Below are 17009 nucleotides of genomic sequence, written 5' to 3'. Positions count from 1 at the left end.
GCCGCAACGACCCGCGCTTTGGAAGAAATACACGTTTGCCGTCAAACGTCCCATGAGCAGGTCGCATACGTCTTGCATTTGTTCCGAGTTATCCCTCCGGTGATTCCCTCGGGTCATTCTGGGTCTGCAGCTTGTTTGCAGGCCGTTTGTGGGGAGCGCTCCCTGACAGGACGAGCGTAACCTGTGGAATCAGGGCTCTGGTACAAATGCCTCTGCTGCCAGGTGACGGCAGTTTTGCCAAGGTGCCTGACTAAATGCAGCCTATGGATCCGGAGCAGTAATAACTGCATGTGTCCCTATGGTGCCTAGCCACACGTATACATGGGAATCAATGAGATAGTTGTACATTATCCATGCAACATGTGGGCATCATTCACTCTCTCTAGGCACTTACCTGGTCCTCAGCACCATCATACCTGCATCATACCTCACCCCTGTGAGCTGGGGGGGGGCGTTATCCCCATTTTACAGATGGAGAACAGAGGTACAGGGTAGATTCAGGGATTCACCCCTTAGCCCTAGCCCAGTGCCCGATGTATTATTATTTGTGTTATTGTAGCACCTTGGAGCCCACTCATGGACCGGGACCCCACTGTGCTAGGTGCTGTACAAACACAGAACAGAAAGTCAGCCCCTAAGAGCTTCTCCACTAGACCACCCTTCCTACCCATTCCGTGCATATACCCAGGGATCCATGCAGTGTGCAGCTGTGTCCCGTGTGTACTCCCATAGGATTATGTGCAGCGTGAGCGGACAGGGATCCATGCCAGGTGCTCGTGTGGGTGCCCGTGTGCAATGGCGCTAGGCCCTGCGTCCATGCAATATACCTTGCCTGCATAGTGGTGGATTACAAAGCCCGAGTTCCAGCTGTTAAAGTGCTCATGAGTTCCCACCGCCGCCTGGAGCTTCTGCAGGAGGGTTTGGTCCGCCCCTTCCCCCGTCGCATGCATGGTGGCACAGACGTCATCGAGGACGCTCATGATCCCAGGAGGATTCTGGGAGAAAGGGCAGGAACAAACGCAAAGAAGAACGTGGATGAGGGGCCCTGTGTTCGCTGCATCACTGACCCGCAAACCTGGGCGCCTGCCAGCAGCGCTGCAGGGAATGCAGGGATCGCAGTATCAGGGATTGTCCCAGATTGCTGGGCCAATCCCAATGCCAGGCTTTGGCCCGTTCAGCCCGGCCACGTGCTGATAGGGGTTACTCTCCACTCAGGTCAAGCGAATTAACCCCTTATGCAGAGCATGCGGGGAACAAAGTCACTCCCCAGCGCGGGCTCTTTCCCTGTGATGTCACCTGCGCAGTGCTGCCGTTCTGCAGCTGAACACTGCCCAGGGTTTCAGTCCCCTTCAGCACCCAGTGGGTTAAGCACCTTCCTTGGGGACAGACCCCATAGACCGCACTGCCCCCCGCCAGGAAGGACAGCAGAACTGCCCTCTCTTACCAGCTTGTTCTCTATCAGGTCACACACCACTTTGTTATTGAAATACTGGATCGGGGTCCACTTGATCCCCTCCTGCACATACTCTTCCTAGGACAGACAAGAGAGGCCCAGCTGATCCAGCTGTGAACCGCAAGGACGGAGCTTTGGGACCCACAGCTGGGGCACAGGCCAATGGGGGAGGGGGGCAGTTTCGCCTGCCTCCCTTTTATGCACATAAAGTAATTCCCTCAGGTGCAAAATTGTCTCGGGGCCTTGGGCTTGCTGCAGACGCATTCAGGACCTTTGGGCCAAGATTTTCAGGAGTGGGGGCCTCAGGTGAAGTTCCAACATCCGTACTGAAGCACCTGCTTTGCAAAAGTGCCGAGCACCTAGCAGCCCCCTCCTCCCTGTTTCCCTAGTCTCTGCCAGGGGGGAAAGAAAAGGCCACATGCAAATGAGGTAATGCAGACACTCGTTTGCATAAACCCGCCTGATTTCAGAACCTCCAGCCTTAACAAGCCCGTCTCTGCTCTCCCCTGCCCCACAGCGCGTTGCCCCGGTGCGCACCGTACCTGCTCCGCTTTAAGGGTCAGCTCGATAAAGATCTGCTGCAGCTTCTCATTCACAAAGTTAATGCAGAATTGTTCAAAGCCGTTTTTCTACAGAGTTATAAAGGAGAGAGAAACAGTGAGATCCCAGCTGGGAGGTTGGCTCCCCCCGACTCACACCCTGTCGCTCCTGTTGGGCCTTATGGGGCATTCTGCAGGGGGCTCCCCGTGAGAACAGCCAGCCCCAGCTCGGGGCTCTCCCTCTCCAGGCTGGTGGGTCCCAGGGGCACTGTGGCTCTGCAAGGCTGGGCAGTCAGCTCCCCAGCTGGCCTGCAAGGGGAGACATTGGCATGGGGTCTAGGGCGACGGCCCCTGGCTCCAGGGCCGGTCAGTGGGGAGGATGGGCACCAGGAGGGGCAGCTGGCAGGCTGGTCCGTGCAGAACTGGGTGTTATACAGCTGTGGGACAGACTCACAGGCCAACACAGATCAGCCCCCCAAACAGTGGACCCCCGAGGAGGAGCCCAGCATTTTGAGGGGTGCCAAGAAGGAGGGGGGTGGCAGGTGGAGGAAGAGGAAAAGGGCGTAGGGGGGAAACAGTGACTCTGGAAGGGAGGTATCTTTGGGTTCTGCATCTGGGAACCCCTCTTGGCAGTCTAGGCTGCAAGGGGAAGCCCCCCCATTTCCCTCTCAGCTGTTCTGTAGGGAGCGACCGTGCCCTACGGGTGCGGGGAGTTGGCACCTCCGTTCAAGTGTAACAAGTACCTGGAATATTTCAAAGCCGTAGATATCCAGCACCCCGATACTGTACTCCTCATTGGGCTTCTGCATGGCCCTGTTAATGGACTGCAGGGGAAGAAACGGAGAGAGGGAGAGAGAAGGGGGAGAGGCACAGGGAGAGCTTCAGCACCAGGAGGTCTAGTTCTCCGACATGTGACACTGTCTTTCTGGCCTCGCGGCTCTCATGCATGCGCTGACCCTGCATGCGCTGACCCTGGCTCTGGCCCTGGGGCGAGGGAGAGGGACCCTGGCGACAGCCAAACCCTGTCCCTTACTCACATCGCACCTAAAACGAGAGCCAGTCACAACGGCTGCTTTGGTCCCAGGGACATCGTACCCAGTGGAGAATGTCAGATCGAAGTCAGACACGTCCCCTTCGTCACAATTCAACACACCATTCGCAGCTGCTAATCCCAAGTGTGTTGGAGGATGGATCTATCTATCTATCTATCTATCTACCCATCCATCCCCATACACCCCCTCTATCTATCTATCTCCATACACCCCCCTATCTATCCATCCATCCATCCCCATCCATCCCCTATATCTATCTATCTATCCATCCCCATTCACCCCATCTATCTATCCATCCATCCCCATACACACCCTCTATCTATCTATCTATCTATCCATCCCCATACGCCCCTTCTATCTATCTATCTATCCATCCATCCCCATTCACCCCATCTATCTATCCATCCATCCCCATACACCCCCTCTATCTATCCATCCCCCTATCTATCCATCCATCCATCCCCATCCATCCCCTATATCTATCTATCTATCTATCTATCCATCCCCATACGCCCCTTCTATCTATCTATCCATCCATCCCCATTCACCCCATCTATCTATCCATCCATCCCCATACACCCCCTCTATCTATCCATCCCCACACCCCCCCTATCTATCCATCCATCCATCCCCATCCATCCCCTATATCTATCTATCTATCTATCTATCCATCCCCATACGCCCCTTCTATCTATCTATCCATCCATCCCCATTCACCCCATCTATCTATCCATCCATCCCCATACACCCCCTCTATCTATCCATCCCCATACACCCCCCTATCTATCCATCCATCCATCCCCATCCATCCCCTATATCTATCTATCTATCCATCCCCATACGCCCCTTCTATCTATCTATCCATCCATCCCCATTCACCCCATCTATCTATCCATCCATCCCCATACATCCCCTATATCTATCTATCTATCTATCCATCCATCCCCATACACCTCCTCTATCTATCTATCTCCATACACCCCCCTATCTATCCATCCATCCATCCCCATACATCCCCTATATCTATCTATCTATCCATCCCCATACGCCCCTTCTATCTATCTATCCATCCATCCCCATTCACCCCATCTATCTATCCATCCATCCCCATACACCCGCTCTATCTATCCATCCATCCCCCAGACACTCCCCTCTATCTATCCATCCATCCCCATACACCCCTTCTATCTATCCATCCATCCATCCCCATGCACCCCCTCTATCTATCTATCCATCCATCTATCCATCCATCCCCATACAACCCATCTATCTATCTATCTATCTATCTATCTATCTATCTATCTATCGACATACACCCATCCATCCATCTATCTCCTTGGTGTCTGAGTGCCAGCCAGAAGCCCTGCCCCATACTCAGACAGGGGTCTGACAACTTCAGTAGGGGAGGGGCCAGCAGCTGCTTCTTGATGAGGAGGAGGGGCAGCTGCTGCTTTAGAGACAGGTTGAAGCGGGAAAGGAAGGACCATCACATCCTCTGCCTTCCCCTCAAGTGTTGGGGCAGTTTGGGGGTGGGAGACTTTGGGGAACCCCGGCCATGGGTCTCTTCAGGCAGCTGCTGCTGGACCCACGGCTGGTGAGATGGGAGGCCTGTAACCACCCCTGGGTAGATGGGACATCCTGGGGGCTGATCTCCCCCAGATTCCTAGTCAGGACTCGGGAACAGCCACAGAAGAGATTTCACACAGAGCCAGGGACCCACCGGCTCTGGTTAACCCGGGTAGCTTGGGGCACGACCCTCACCTCCACGAGGAAGTCAAAGACCCGCAAGTAGAGCCCCTTGGCCAGGGCGTCGCGGGTGTAGGACGCCTGCTCCACATTCAGGGTCACGTTGATCGACTCCGACCGGCCGCCCCATTTGCTGTCCATCTTCCTGCTGGTGATCTTGTCATTAAGCCTGTCCTTATCAATCCCCAGCAGGTAGGCAGGGAAGGCCAGCACTGCACACAGGGAGTGAAAGTCAGGGTGTCTCTAGACACCCCACCAGCCCATACAACTCCCTCCCTCTGCCGTTAGTGAACAGGGGCTGTTGTTGTTCCCCAGCTCAGCCATGCCCCCATGGACAAGGGGTGGCTGTGGTCTAGTGGTTAGAGCAGGGGTCCTGTGTGCCAGGACTCCTGGGTCCTATTCCTGGCTCTACCAATGTCTTGCTGAGTCACCACTAGCCAATTCACTTCCTCTCTCTCTGCCTCAATTGCCCCATCTCTAAAATGGGGACAGTGATGCTCAGCCATGTCTGTATTGTGCTTTGAGACCTGTCGTGTAAGGAATTTGCATATAAGTCCAAAGCATTATGAAAAGCATCTCCGCTTGATCTCATTAACTAAAACGGCTAGCTTGAGGCATTCAGGGTCTCTGTCCATCTTTAAATCCAGCCTGGATATTGTAAGCTGCTTATCTGCCCTGACACTGGGTGGAAATCTGCCCATTCAGCTGTCTCCTGGTCTTCTCTACTGGCCCTTTCCCGGGGGGATGGATTCAGGCTGTGGCACTCACAGTCAGGGTTCTCCACCTGGGCATAGTTGCCCTCTTCTCGGAAGTTAATGTTGCCCAGGTGCAGAATTCCAGCCACGATCTGTAACACCAGCTGCTGGTCCGCTCTGGCGATGCCTATCACCTGCATGGCGTTCTAGGGGGCAGAGAAAGCATCCCATCAGCCCGGGTCCCTGGTATTATGGCTGTACACTTATTTTGGGAAGATTTGGAAAATTAAAACACCAGCAAAAATAAAGCCACCGAGAACATTTCTGAAATGGAATATTCAGCCAAAAAAAAAAAGAATTAATTTTTGTTGACAACGAAAATGTTTGGAATGTCCTGCAGGACTTCCAAGGGTTTTAGACGTGTCCGCACTTTCAGAAATGTTGCCCTAGAAGAAAGCAGCATCCGCTTCCGGGACCTGGTGAAACCTGGACACGAACAGCCCTGCTGTATCAATCTACCACCAAACAGACAGCACTACTGAAAAGCAGCCACCTCTGGGGTGGGAAGACAGCAACGAGGTGGCAGGTAGCACCCTGCACAGTAATGGCGGGTTAACATTGGCAGAGGACACTCCTCTTCCAAAAAGTGCCAGGGGTTCATTCCTGCGCACGCAGAGCAGACAGGACCAAGCACGTGTAGAAAACAGCCTGGGATCCAGGGTCTCTGCCTCAGACAGAAAACCTAGCTGGTGTTAAGCTGGAGCTTGATACATTTATGAATGGGACGGGGTGGCCCACGACAGCAGAGGACTGGACCAGTGACCCTGGAGGTCCCTTCCGATCTTGTGTTCCTACACATATGTGGCTGTGTCGACCTTGAAGGCCCTTGGCAGCTTTGCCCTTAAGGCAGGGGTGGGCAAACTATGGCCCGGGGGCCAAGTCCGGCCCTTCAGACGTTTTAATCTGGCCCTTGAGCTCTCGCCGGGGAGCGGCGTTGGGGGCTTGCCCTGCTCCACATGTGCTGTGGCTCCACACGGCTCCTGGAAGCCGAGACATGTCCCCACTCTGGCTCCTATGTGTAGGGGCAGACAGGGGACTCCGCACACTGCCCCCGTCCCAAGCGCGGCCCCCGCAGTTCCCATTGGTCAGGAATTGTGGCCAATGGGAGCTGCAGGGGCAGTGCCTTCGGACGGGGCAGCGCACAGAGCCGTCTGGCTGCGCCTCCGCGTAGGAGCTGGACGGGGGACATGCCGCTGCTTCTGAAAGCTGCTTGAGGTAAGCGTTGCCCAGAGCCTGCACCTCTGACCCCCTCCCGCGCCCCAAGCCCCTGCCCCAGCCCTGATCCCCCACCCACCCTCCAAACCCCTTGGTCCCAGCCCGGAGCACCGTCCTGCACCCCGAATCCCTCATCCCTAACCCCACCCCAGAGCCCGCACCCCCAGCCAGAGCCTGCACCCCTTCCGGCACCCCACCCCCCTGCCCCAGCCCGGAGTCCCCTCCGGCACCCTGAACTCCTCATCTCTGGCCCCACCCCAGAGCCTGCACCCCCAGCCAGAGCCCTCACCCCCTTGCACACCCCAACCCCCCAATTTCATGAGCATTCATGGCCCGCCATAGAATTTCCATACCAAGATGTGGCCCTCGGGCCAAAAAGTTTGCCCACCCCTGCCCTAAGGGCTGCTTTTGGTTGCCATGGGAATGCTGGGAAAATAATACAAGATGGCGGCACCACTGGTTCAGAGACTGGGTAGCTGGCCAGATCCCCACCCATCTCCGAGTGTCCCCCTCTCAGAGGGCGCGCGGGGCGCCCAACCTGTCTGCGCATGGCCAGGGCCGACAAGAGGGAGGGGAAGCTGGTACAAATTACCGGGGCCTGGCGGTCTGGAAGGGGGCCCGGGGTCCAGCTTCCCCCCCTCTCGTCGGCCCTGTTTAGCCGGTCCGCCCTTGCTGTGCCCAGCACAGTGCGGGAGGGCCAGCCCCGCTAGCCTGGCCTGTTGAGGAGCCGTTATCTGGCATGTGGCTGCAGGCAGGTTGCCACTGTTCCCACCTGGATGTCCAGCCCTCTCTTTCAGCTCCAGCCAGTCCCTCTGGAATACGGGGCTGGAGGGCTCCAGGAGCAGCAGAAGATGGGGCACAAAGAGCTGCCTTCTTGGAGATCAATCCTGTTTTCATCCACAAGCTGGGCCAGGTCAGAGGGATAGCTCAGTGGTTTGAGCATTGGCCTGCTAAACCCAGGGCTGTGAGTTCAATCCTTGAGGGGACCATTTAGGGATCTGGGGCAAAAATCTGTCTGGGGATTGGTCCTGCTTTGAGCAGCGGGTTGGACTAGATGACCTCCTGAGGTCCCTTCCAACCCTGACATTCTATGAAAACGTACAGCTCAGGTAAGAGCCACATTGTAACATGCCCCACTCTGAGCACGCACCCCCCCCCCCCCCCCCCATGGGCCACTCACCATGGTCTCGTGGAAGTCGCTCCGGTCATCGGTGCCGTCCACCTTGTAGGTTTCGGACTGGTTCAGGTAGTAGTAATAATCGGCGGTCATGATCCCCAGGTTCTGCTGCTGCTCCTGGGAGGCCCCTTCAATGAGCTGCCAGTAAAGGGGAAGAATGCAGGGCTGGGGTCAGCTCCTGGAAATGAACCAGCCCTCAGGGTTCCCCTGCTCTGCTGTCTGTCTAGCCTTGGAGTGCCATCTCCTTCTCAGCCAGAAACCCAGGCCTATCAGCAGCTCTAGGGCGCAATTCTGCTACAGCATAAAAGCATACGGGCACGCTCGCTCATTTCCAGGCACGGACGCCAGTACACAGGCATGTCCATTTGCACACTCACGACGATGCCCGCATGTGCACGTTCACATATACACTCACACATTCTTAGTCAATCATGCACACACGTGCTGATATGCACATTCACACTCAGCCGTGTTCACACTCCTGTTCTCTCTCTCTCACACACACACACACTTGACTGCCATGGGGCCCGCTCAGCACCAGATCCCCCGGGTGCCCGGGTTTGTCAGGGTACCTGGTAGTAGATGTGGAAGTTCCTCTCGCTCTCATTCTGGTTCACCACCCTGGATTTCTCCAGCAGGAAGTTGTAGATCTTCCCTCCATCCGGCTCACCGCCCCGGCTGAACTGGATTTCAAAGTATTTCCCCTGCCGAGGGAAGACATTTCAGCCGTGAGGCTGCAGGGCTGCGGTTCTCTGGGAATCAGCCAGAGGCCGGGCCGTCTCATTTCAGGGACCCCTCCTCCCCGTCTATGGAAGTCTCTCCCACCTCCTCCCAGGACCCTCTGCCCTCAGGCCTCAGCATGTTTCTCTTCCCCACACCTGCTGTCCCCTGTCACTGGCAGCTTTCTGGGGCAAGGTCTGTCTTTGATGACATGTATGTACAGCACCATTACACCAAGCTTTTCGCTCCTGATCGGGGCTTCTAGGTGGGACCCGTGGCTCCCATGGGACGATCACATCTCCCAATCTGCACACCCCTCCCCGGGACCGACCAGCAGTGAAATCTGGCCCCGGAGACTTACAAATCGGCTGGAGTTGTTGTTCCGGACAGTTTTGGCGTTCCCAAAGGCTTCCAGCAGAGGGTTGGACTGCAGGATGATGTCTTTCACGTGCTGAGGATTAGAGCAGAGACTGGGCGAGTCAGAGATCGGGGCAGGTCCATTGGCTTACGGGGGACTAGTCACAGCGTGGTGAGGTGCATGGCAAAGGGCTGCCAGAAAGCTGGCAATGTGGCACTTCCCGGTTTAGGGGCGGGGGACTATTCCTAGCTCTTGGCTTGGAGCGGGTTTGCTATTTCCAGCTCTGGGTTGGTAGGATGGAAGGTCATTGCTCCGTGTCAGGCTGGCACAAGGCGGGCACTGCCGGATCTTGGTGTGTGTGTGGGCACTGCCGGATCTTGGCTGGGAGCGGTTGGTTTGGAAGTGCCAAGTCCTGGATTAGAGCAGGGCAGGTCTGAGCATGCAGGGCGGGGTTTGAAGAGGAAGCATGGTCTGGTGCCTGGTAGGTCATCACCTTTCCCGGGCTAACCTACGGTGATCTCAGCCAGCAAGGAGAGCTGAGGAGCTGCAGAAGACGGGGAAGGAGGAGCTGCCCTCTGGCAGAGAGAAAGACGATTCAAACCTAGGAAAGTGGGTGGGAGGGAAGGAAGGGATGGAGCGAGGTGGGGGAAATGGAGAACAAGAACGACGAGAGGATGAGTAGAGAGAGGCTCAGAGAGAGCCCGGGCTGCAGAGGGAGCCGTACCTGCACTTTCTCTCCACCGCCGGACACTTTGGAAATGTAGCCCATAATGTATTTGGCTGCCACCGTTTTTCCAGCCCCGCTTTCCCCACTGCAGAAACATTCAAACAAAACGGGGGGACGTGAAATAACCTGCCCAGTGTCTACATTTCCAGAGAGAACCACTGCCCTGCTGGAGGTTTCACTCACCCCTTAGCCCGCTGTGGGTCTCAGAGGCAGATTACGCTTTTGTGGGGCTCTGGGCCAGAGCAAGGGGGGGCCCCTCCCCACCCCTTCCACCTGCAGTGCTTCCCGCCCCTTGAGCTCCTGCCAGGGAGCGGGATTGGGGCAAGGGGGCTTCCACTGCTCCCCGGCAGGAGCATCGGGTGGGCGGAGCAGGGCAAGCCCCTGCGCCCCGACCCCGCTTCCGGGCAGGAGCGCCGGGCGGGCAGAGCGGGTCCATTTTTCCAGGCCCCCCCAGTTGGATTAGCACAGGCCTCGTTGGCCCAGTGGCTAATCCGCCACTGCAGATGGGCAAGGTACCTCCTTGCCCAAAGACAGAATATTCATTCCTCCCCTAGAATGGGGTGCAGACAGTGACAACCATCCACCAGTGACCGAACTTCCCTCTTTGGGCCTGTTTTCCTGTCCATCCTTTGTCTATTTAGGTAAACGCTATGGGACAGGGACGGTCTCTTGCACTTTCTTTGCAGTGCCCAGCACAATAGGGGGCCAGATCTCTCTTGGGGACATCATTTTATAACTCGGAGACTCTTCTGTATTCTCTCCGTGTCTGCGGAAGGGGAGCTCTTGCTGGGTACAGGAGGGTGGTCCCGTTTTGAGTTGAATAGTTCTTCCTGGTCCCTGTGAAGGGGGAACGGAGGTGTGTAGCGATATGGAATCATGGCTGCACATCCCTGCAGCAGATGGGCGACGAGATTCCAAGCGCCGCACACTCTGGCTCCTGGCTCAGGCCGATGCCTGAATTATTAGTTTTGGTGCCTTGTACCTAGAAGGGAAGTCTCTGGACTTGCCCCACATCCGGACAGCTCCTCCGCAATATTCAAACAGACAAACCACTTGCGTAAAGTTCATTTCCTGTGCTGAGCTGCCGTCCTCTGCATCCCAGCCGGGCACATTTGCTTTTAGCAATGTGGTCCAGGGGACTGAGTGCTCCACTCAGATTCAGTAAACCTGGGCTCTATTCCCGGCTCTGCCGCAGACCCGCGGGATGACCTTGGGCAAGTCACGGACCTTTGTCGTGCCTCAGTTTCCCCTCCCAACCTTTGGCTGACTCGTCTGCTTAGACTGAAAGCCTTTGGGGGCAGGAACTGTCTTTTACTAGATGTACGTACAGCTCCTAGCGCAATGGAGGCGAGCCATGATCTTGCTTAATAATGAAGCATGAAAAGTGGCAGTGTGGTGGGTCATGTGAGAGAGGAAATACGTTAGGGCTTGTCTACATGGGAAAGTTTAGCCAGTTATACTGCTATATAGTATAGTTAAAACTGTGATAGCTATACCAGCGTCCATATACACAAGTAAAACTATAGCAGTTTAGATTCACACCTTAGCTCAGACGTGGGCAAACTACAGCCTGCAGGCCACATCTGGCGCGCGGGACTGTCCTGCCCAGCCCTTGAGCTCCCGGCCGGGGAGGCTAGCCAGCCCCCAGCCCCTCCCCTGCTGTCCCTCCTCCCCCGCAGCCTCAGCTCGCTGTGCCGCCAGCGCTCTGGGTGGTGGGGCTGCGAGCTCCTGCCGGGCAGTGCAGCAGCATGGCTGGCTCCGGTTGGGCGGCTGCCAATCCTGCTGCTCTGAGAGGCACGGTAAGGGGGTGGGGAGTGGGGGGTGGGGGGATTGGTTAAGGGGCAGGGAGTCCCGGGGGGCAGTCAGGGGACAGGGGGAGGTTGGATGGGGAGGTGGTGATGGTGGGCAGTCAGGGGACGGGGAACGGGGGGGGTTGGATAGGTGTGGGAGTCCCGGGGGGCTGTCAGGGGGCAGGGGTGTGGATAGGGGTCAGGGCAGTCAGGGGACAGGGAGCAGGGGGGTTGGATGGGGGTGGGGTCCCGGGGGGGCGGTTAGAGGTGGGGGGTCCTGGGAGGGGGCAGTCAGGGGACAAGGAGCAGGGCGGGTTGGATGGGTCGGGGGTTCTGAGGGGGGCAGTCAGGGGGTGGGAAGTGGGAGAGGGCGGATAGGGGCAGGGGCCAGGCTGTTTGTGGGGGCACAGCCTTCCCTACCCGGCCCTCCAAACAGTTCTGGAACCCCGATGTGGCCCTCAGGCCAAAAAGTTTGCCCAGCCCTGCCTTAGCTTATACTGCTCTGACTTTCCCCTTAGGCTGGTGCGGAAGCTTGTTCTCTTGAAAGTGGACGGGAACTTTAACCTGTAAGAGCCTAGCGGTGATGACTGGTGACTGCAGTGCCCCTAGTACTCATTACGTGGAGCGGGCCAGGGGAGGGGAGGACTGATTCTGAGTATGCCTGAGAGAGGGGGCTGGCACAAGGCGGGCACTTGGTGGGTTTGTGGAACCCTCTCCTAGCCCAGCGTTTCGTTGGACGCCGTGCCAACGTGCTCCCTGCTAGGAATGCAGAGTCCAGGACGTCTGCAAGTGCCTTTGATAACAACACTGATGAATAACCTCACAACTCGATGGGGCTTTTCATCCCCGAGCACTTTGCAGATCACACACATCCATGGGGCTCACCGCACCCCGCCACTGCTGGGCAGCTACCTTTGCAAGGCTTACCGCGGCTTACCGGCACATAGCAACAGAGGAGAGGCGGTGAAAAATGTTGTATCCAGTCAAAACTGGAAGAGGAATGTAGGGAGGCGGGACTGGAATTCAGCCAAGACACCAGCACTAACAAGCCTGGTCATATGAAAAGTGTCGTGGAATCTCTAATGACCCCAAGAGGGCAGGACGCTAGCCCCACTCTTCTGGTTTACTTCTTCTCCCGAAGACGGCACCACTCCCCGCAGCGTGGCAGTGGGGTATTGGATCAGTACTGGCTCTGAGCGCGCCACTGACTGAATCGCCAACGCCCTCCCTGTGGGGCACCTATGGGGTCCTTGGCAAACAGACCTGACCCTGCTCAGCAGCTGAGATCAACCCCCACTTCCACCCAAGTCACTCTTATTTGGGAGTTGGCGTTCTTGCTACCTGATAATGACGCACTGGTTCTCTCCGTCGATCAGCATGTTCCGGTACATGTTGTCGGTCAGAGCGTAGATGTGGGGTGGATTTTCATACTGAGCCTAGAGGCCAATGAACAGACAACGAGAATAATGGTTACTAACTACAACGCAGAGTCTAACGCATAAACCAGAACCCTCTCGGTGAGCAGTGCTTTCCCTGGGAGGATAAGAGACAAACATCCACCACCTTCCTTCTCCAGTTAGGCACCCAAACAACCTTAACTCTGCCCTATAGCAACGCCATGTGGTAACTATACATGTATGACCAGTGGTTCTCAACCTATTTACCATTGTGGGCCGCGTATGCAGCACTCTATGTTATGTGGGCTGCATCCACACAGTATATACACTACCTGTATGGCCCTGAGGATGTCACATGGGCCGCCGCTGTGTGCTGATTGGGCTGCAAGCAGTTGCATGCTAATGCTTGTGACTCCAGATTAGATTAAATTGATTTTTAAAGACACATTCGATTTTTTTCATATTTTTTCCCCCTTCAGGGCAGAATTAAGGTTTTTTGGGTGCCTTATCCATGCATTTCCATATCTTAATACCTTTGGGTTTCTTTTAAGTGTAACCTTAACTCTGAAGCTCCTGGGCTTATAAAGTTGGTTTTTGGAATAACTGCAGCTGCTCAGTAATATTTTTTTACCCTAAGTTGCTGATATGTACTTTCAACCATAACACAGGTTTTGTTTGGAAATAGATACTGCAGTAATCCCTATAGGCCCCAGAGCTGGAGAGGAGACAGACACCCAGGGAGCTGCCCATGGTCATCCAGCAGATCATAGAGGGAGCTGGGACCAGAACCACACCTCCTGACTCCCAGTCCGAGGCCCTAGCCTAGCCTGGGGCCCGTTTATACTATCAGTTAGAAACGTGTCTGCGCCTTGCACGTTATGCATAGGTATAAGACAGAGTAGCCCGAACAAGGCGTCATGTCAACCAGCCCTGCCCCAGTTCTAACCCCCAAGACCAGCCGGCCTCCTCACCGCTCCTTGGTACAGCTCAACCTCCCGGTCCGTGAAGTAAGGCATCTGCTTGAAGGGATTGACTGAGATGAGCACCGAGCCAATGTAGGTCTGAGCTGTTTGTTAAGGTCCGTCAGCTTCCCTCGTGCTTCTCCTTTTCCCACCCAGCCCCACGCACCAGACATGCCACGGTACCCAAAGCCAACAAGACCCAAAAGGACCATGGTAGATTCAGGCGCATGGTGAGGACTTTGATACAAGAGATGGGTCCAGACCAGCCCCCTCCGCCCCCACTCTGGAACCTGGGGGGGATTTGGGATCTGGAACAGAACTTGGCAGAGGTGCTGGAATTGGGGGTGCAGCAGCACCCCCAGCTTGAAGTGGTTTCCATCACATCCAGGGTTTACAGTTTGGTTCAATGGCTCTCAGCCCCCCCACTACACACATTGTTCCCGCATCCCTGGAACGTGGTAGCTTATTGGGTGGCTCACTGCAGACAACGCCCCATGGCGCAGTTAAGGCCCGAGGAGAGTGATGGCAGATGGACCGTTCTGGGCTTCTCTGGCTCCTTCTAACCCTGGGGCCATGGACCTGTCACACAGATTGCCATCCCGGGGGAAGGGGCCATGATGCGGCACCTTGATCAGCAGGAGAATTAAGGGGCAGCAGCAAGCGGGGGTGCTGGAACAATTTGTATACTGGGGGTGCTGATGAAGGAAGCCATGGGAATCATGGAGTTGGTGTTTGTTATTACTACTTCAAGCCAGGGGATGCGGCAGCACCCCGAGTTCCAGCAGCATTGGCAGCAAGTAAAACACACGATGTGCCTCCCCTCCTCATGGTAAGGGAATCGCCGGGCTGCAGAGGGCTAATGCCACAGCCCTGTCCCTCCTAGCAGCTCCCTGACATGGGGCTGCGGGAAGGAGGCACTGGAATTCCGCCAGGGGCAATGTTGGAGGAGTTTGTTCTTTGGGACCAGTTCAAAAGGCAGAAGGAAAATCAGATTCGGTGACACCGAAGGGCCGAATTTCAGGCGTTCAGCTCCCATTTAAGCACCTCGAGAAGGGCCTGGATTTTCACCTGACACGCGGAGTGGCTCTTTCGGAAATCTGGCCACTTTTGTCACGTGCCTACGGGGGAGCTGCGCGCGTTTGAAAATCGGGCCCCAGTTGTGGGTGCCAATGCGGAGCACTAGTGAAAACTCTGCCCCTAGTGGCCAGGAGGTTTCACGAAGCCCGTCCTTGCCCAGCAGCACCTGGTGGGTGGTCTCCCTCCAAAGCCGTGTCCTGCGGAACAGCAAAGCGTTCTTATTGCAATCTTGAAATGGGCTGCGCTCACATGACATCACCCCGTGGTGAGGCTGTGTTGCCACCACATAAATGCAGAATGCCAGCTGAGATAGTCCGTGGGTTTGATCCTGTATTGGAAAACGGCCACTGCACTAGATGGACCAGTGGTCATGTCCTATGCAGCAGGAGGTTGGGCACAGGACGAAGCTGGGCCAAGGATCTGATCCAGTGTAAAGTGGCTCTTCTCTTCTTAAGACCTCGCCTAATGATGCATTTGCAGAGTTTTCACCTCCTACCCAAGCTCAACAGGAGCTTTCTGCAGCCTCGGACTGGATGAGAGCCCGGGACAGGCCCATGAAAACAGGGGCCGCCCTGCAAAATCAGGTACAGGTGATGACCCTGTTTGTAGGCCCCCACCACCTCTGAGTTGTGGCCTCCCCAGAGAGCATGTAGCAAGCGAAACAAGCGGTGAAAATTGCAGCCCGTTTTGGAAGGGCGTTCCCCAGCGCGGCTTTGATGTGGTGAAACAGCTGTGCCACATGAAGGGGGCAGGAGGCCCGCTTCTGCACAAGGAGTAGAGCCTCATTGTTCCAGCCTGGAGGTTAACCGGCCACACCACTCTTGCCAGTAGTGCCCTCCAGCGTCCCCAGTCACTGTGGCTTGGCCAGGGTCCTCAGGGGAGGGTCCGTGTGGAGCACAATATGGGATGGAGCACTTGGCAGCTCATCATGGGTTACCACTACTTCCGGCCACCTCGGCGATGCTCACCCTAGCAGCCTTCTGCAGCCTGCTTGGTCGCCCGCGTTCCTTCCTTCCTAGTCAGCCCCATGTACAGCAAACCTGTCTGCACAAAACGCCTAGAAAAATCCTCGCATGTGCCAGAAGCAAACCCCGGGATCCCTACAATGGAGAGAATTTTATGGGCTAGAGCCTCAGCTGGTGTAACTCAGCAGGGCCCCGCTGAAGTCGGTCGAGCGACACAGATTCACATCTGGGTCCAATGAGTGACATTTACAATATCCTGTGTGCATTTCGCCCAGTTGGTATGATCGACACTCAGCGCTTCATAGGTCTCAAAGCCCTTTATAAAGGGGGTACAATTACCTCCCTTCTACAGATGGGGAAACTGAGGCACGGAGCCACCTCACGGCTTGCTTAGTGAGCCAGGGGCGGGGCTGGGGACTAGAACCCCGGTGTCCTGACTCCTACAGCTGCACCTTCCGCCTGTCCCTCCTATAGACCTGCCCCATGGTATCTGCCCTAGGTGGACCAAAGATGGAGGCACATGCACAGGACACCCCAAAGACGGAGAGATAGGAGGTGGTGAGCGGGACGGTATTGCCGTGAGGGGCTATGGGAACAGCAGGGCTGGGGAGAGCAGGGGGGACCATTACAATGGAGGGGTCTGGGAGAGGAGGGTGGGTGTTACAGTGGGAAGGTTTGTGGGTTCATACAGAGCTAGGAGAAGCCTCACTCCCTGCCGCAGGCGTTTAAGCAGGACGGGTCCCCCTCATGCCCACTTGGTTCAAGAGGTCAGGGGTGGCTTGTCCCCCAGGAGAGGGAGTGACCGTGGGGACTAGCGTGTCTCTTACAGAATGGGAAAGGGGGAGGAAGAGGAGGTGGAGGGGCTGGTGCTTCCTGTGGAATGCAGAAGTGCTCCGGACTGACTCATGGCTGGACACTGGGCCCTTACACAGCAGCAGAAAAAAAAAAAAAAAAAAAAAAAAGGAAGAGGGAGGTTTCTGGTTTTTTTTTTTTCTTTTCTAAAAAAAACCCAAACAAATGAGCCACTCCAGCCCTTCCGGGCTGCTGTCACAGGCAGGAGGAGCACCCGCCCTGAG

General features: G+C 56.0%; 1 protein-coding gene across 1 annotated transcript in view; it reads right to left on the bottom strand.

Moving 5' to 3' along the window:
* Positions 1–17009, bottom strand: part of MYO1F (myosin IF) — a 55327-nt gene that overhangs the window by 12978 nt on the left and 25340 nt on the right. Inside the window, exons 3-14 of the mRNA XM_065422328.1 lie at positions 13901–13990; positions 12874–12968; positions 9740–9827; positions 9019–9108; positions 8510–8641; positions 7941–8075; positions 5559–5691; positions 4806–5002; positions 2736–2816; positions 1996–2082; positions 1445–1531; positions 828–995 (exon numbers count right to left, since the gene is read on the bottom strand). Coding sequence (XP_065278400.1) covers positions 828–995; positions 1445–1531; positions 1996–2082; positions 2736–2816; positions 4806–5002; positions 5559–5691; positions 7941–8075; positions 8510–8641; positions 9019–9108; positions 9740–9827; positions 12874–12968; positions 13901–13990 — 1383 coding nt within the window. The remainder of the gene's footprint in view (positions 1–827; positions 996–1444; positions 1532–1995; positions 2083–2735; positions 2817–4805; positions 5003–5558; positions 5692–7940; positions 8076–8509; positions 8642–9018; positions 9109–9739; positions 9828–12873; positions 12969–13900; positions 13991–17009) is intronic.

Source organism: Emys orbicularis, chromosome 24 (assembly GCF_028017835.1).
Source record: "Emys orbicularis isolate rEmyOrb1 chromosome 24, rEmyOrb1.hap1, whole genome shotgun sequence".
NCBI lineage: Eukaryota > Metazoa > Chordata > Testudines > Emydidae > Emys > Emys orbicularis.
The sequence above is the reverse complement of the archived record's forward strand: the minus strand, read 5'-3'. Positions and strand labels throughout refer to the sequence as shown.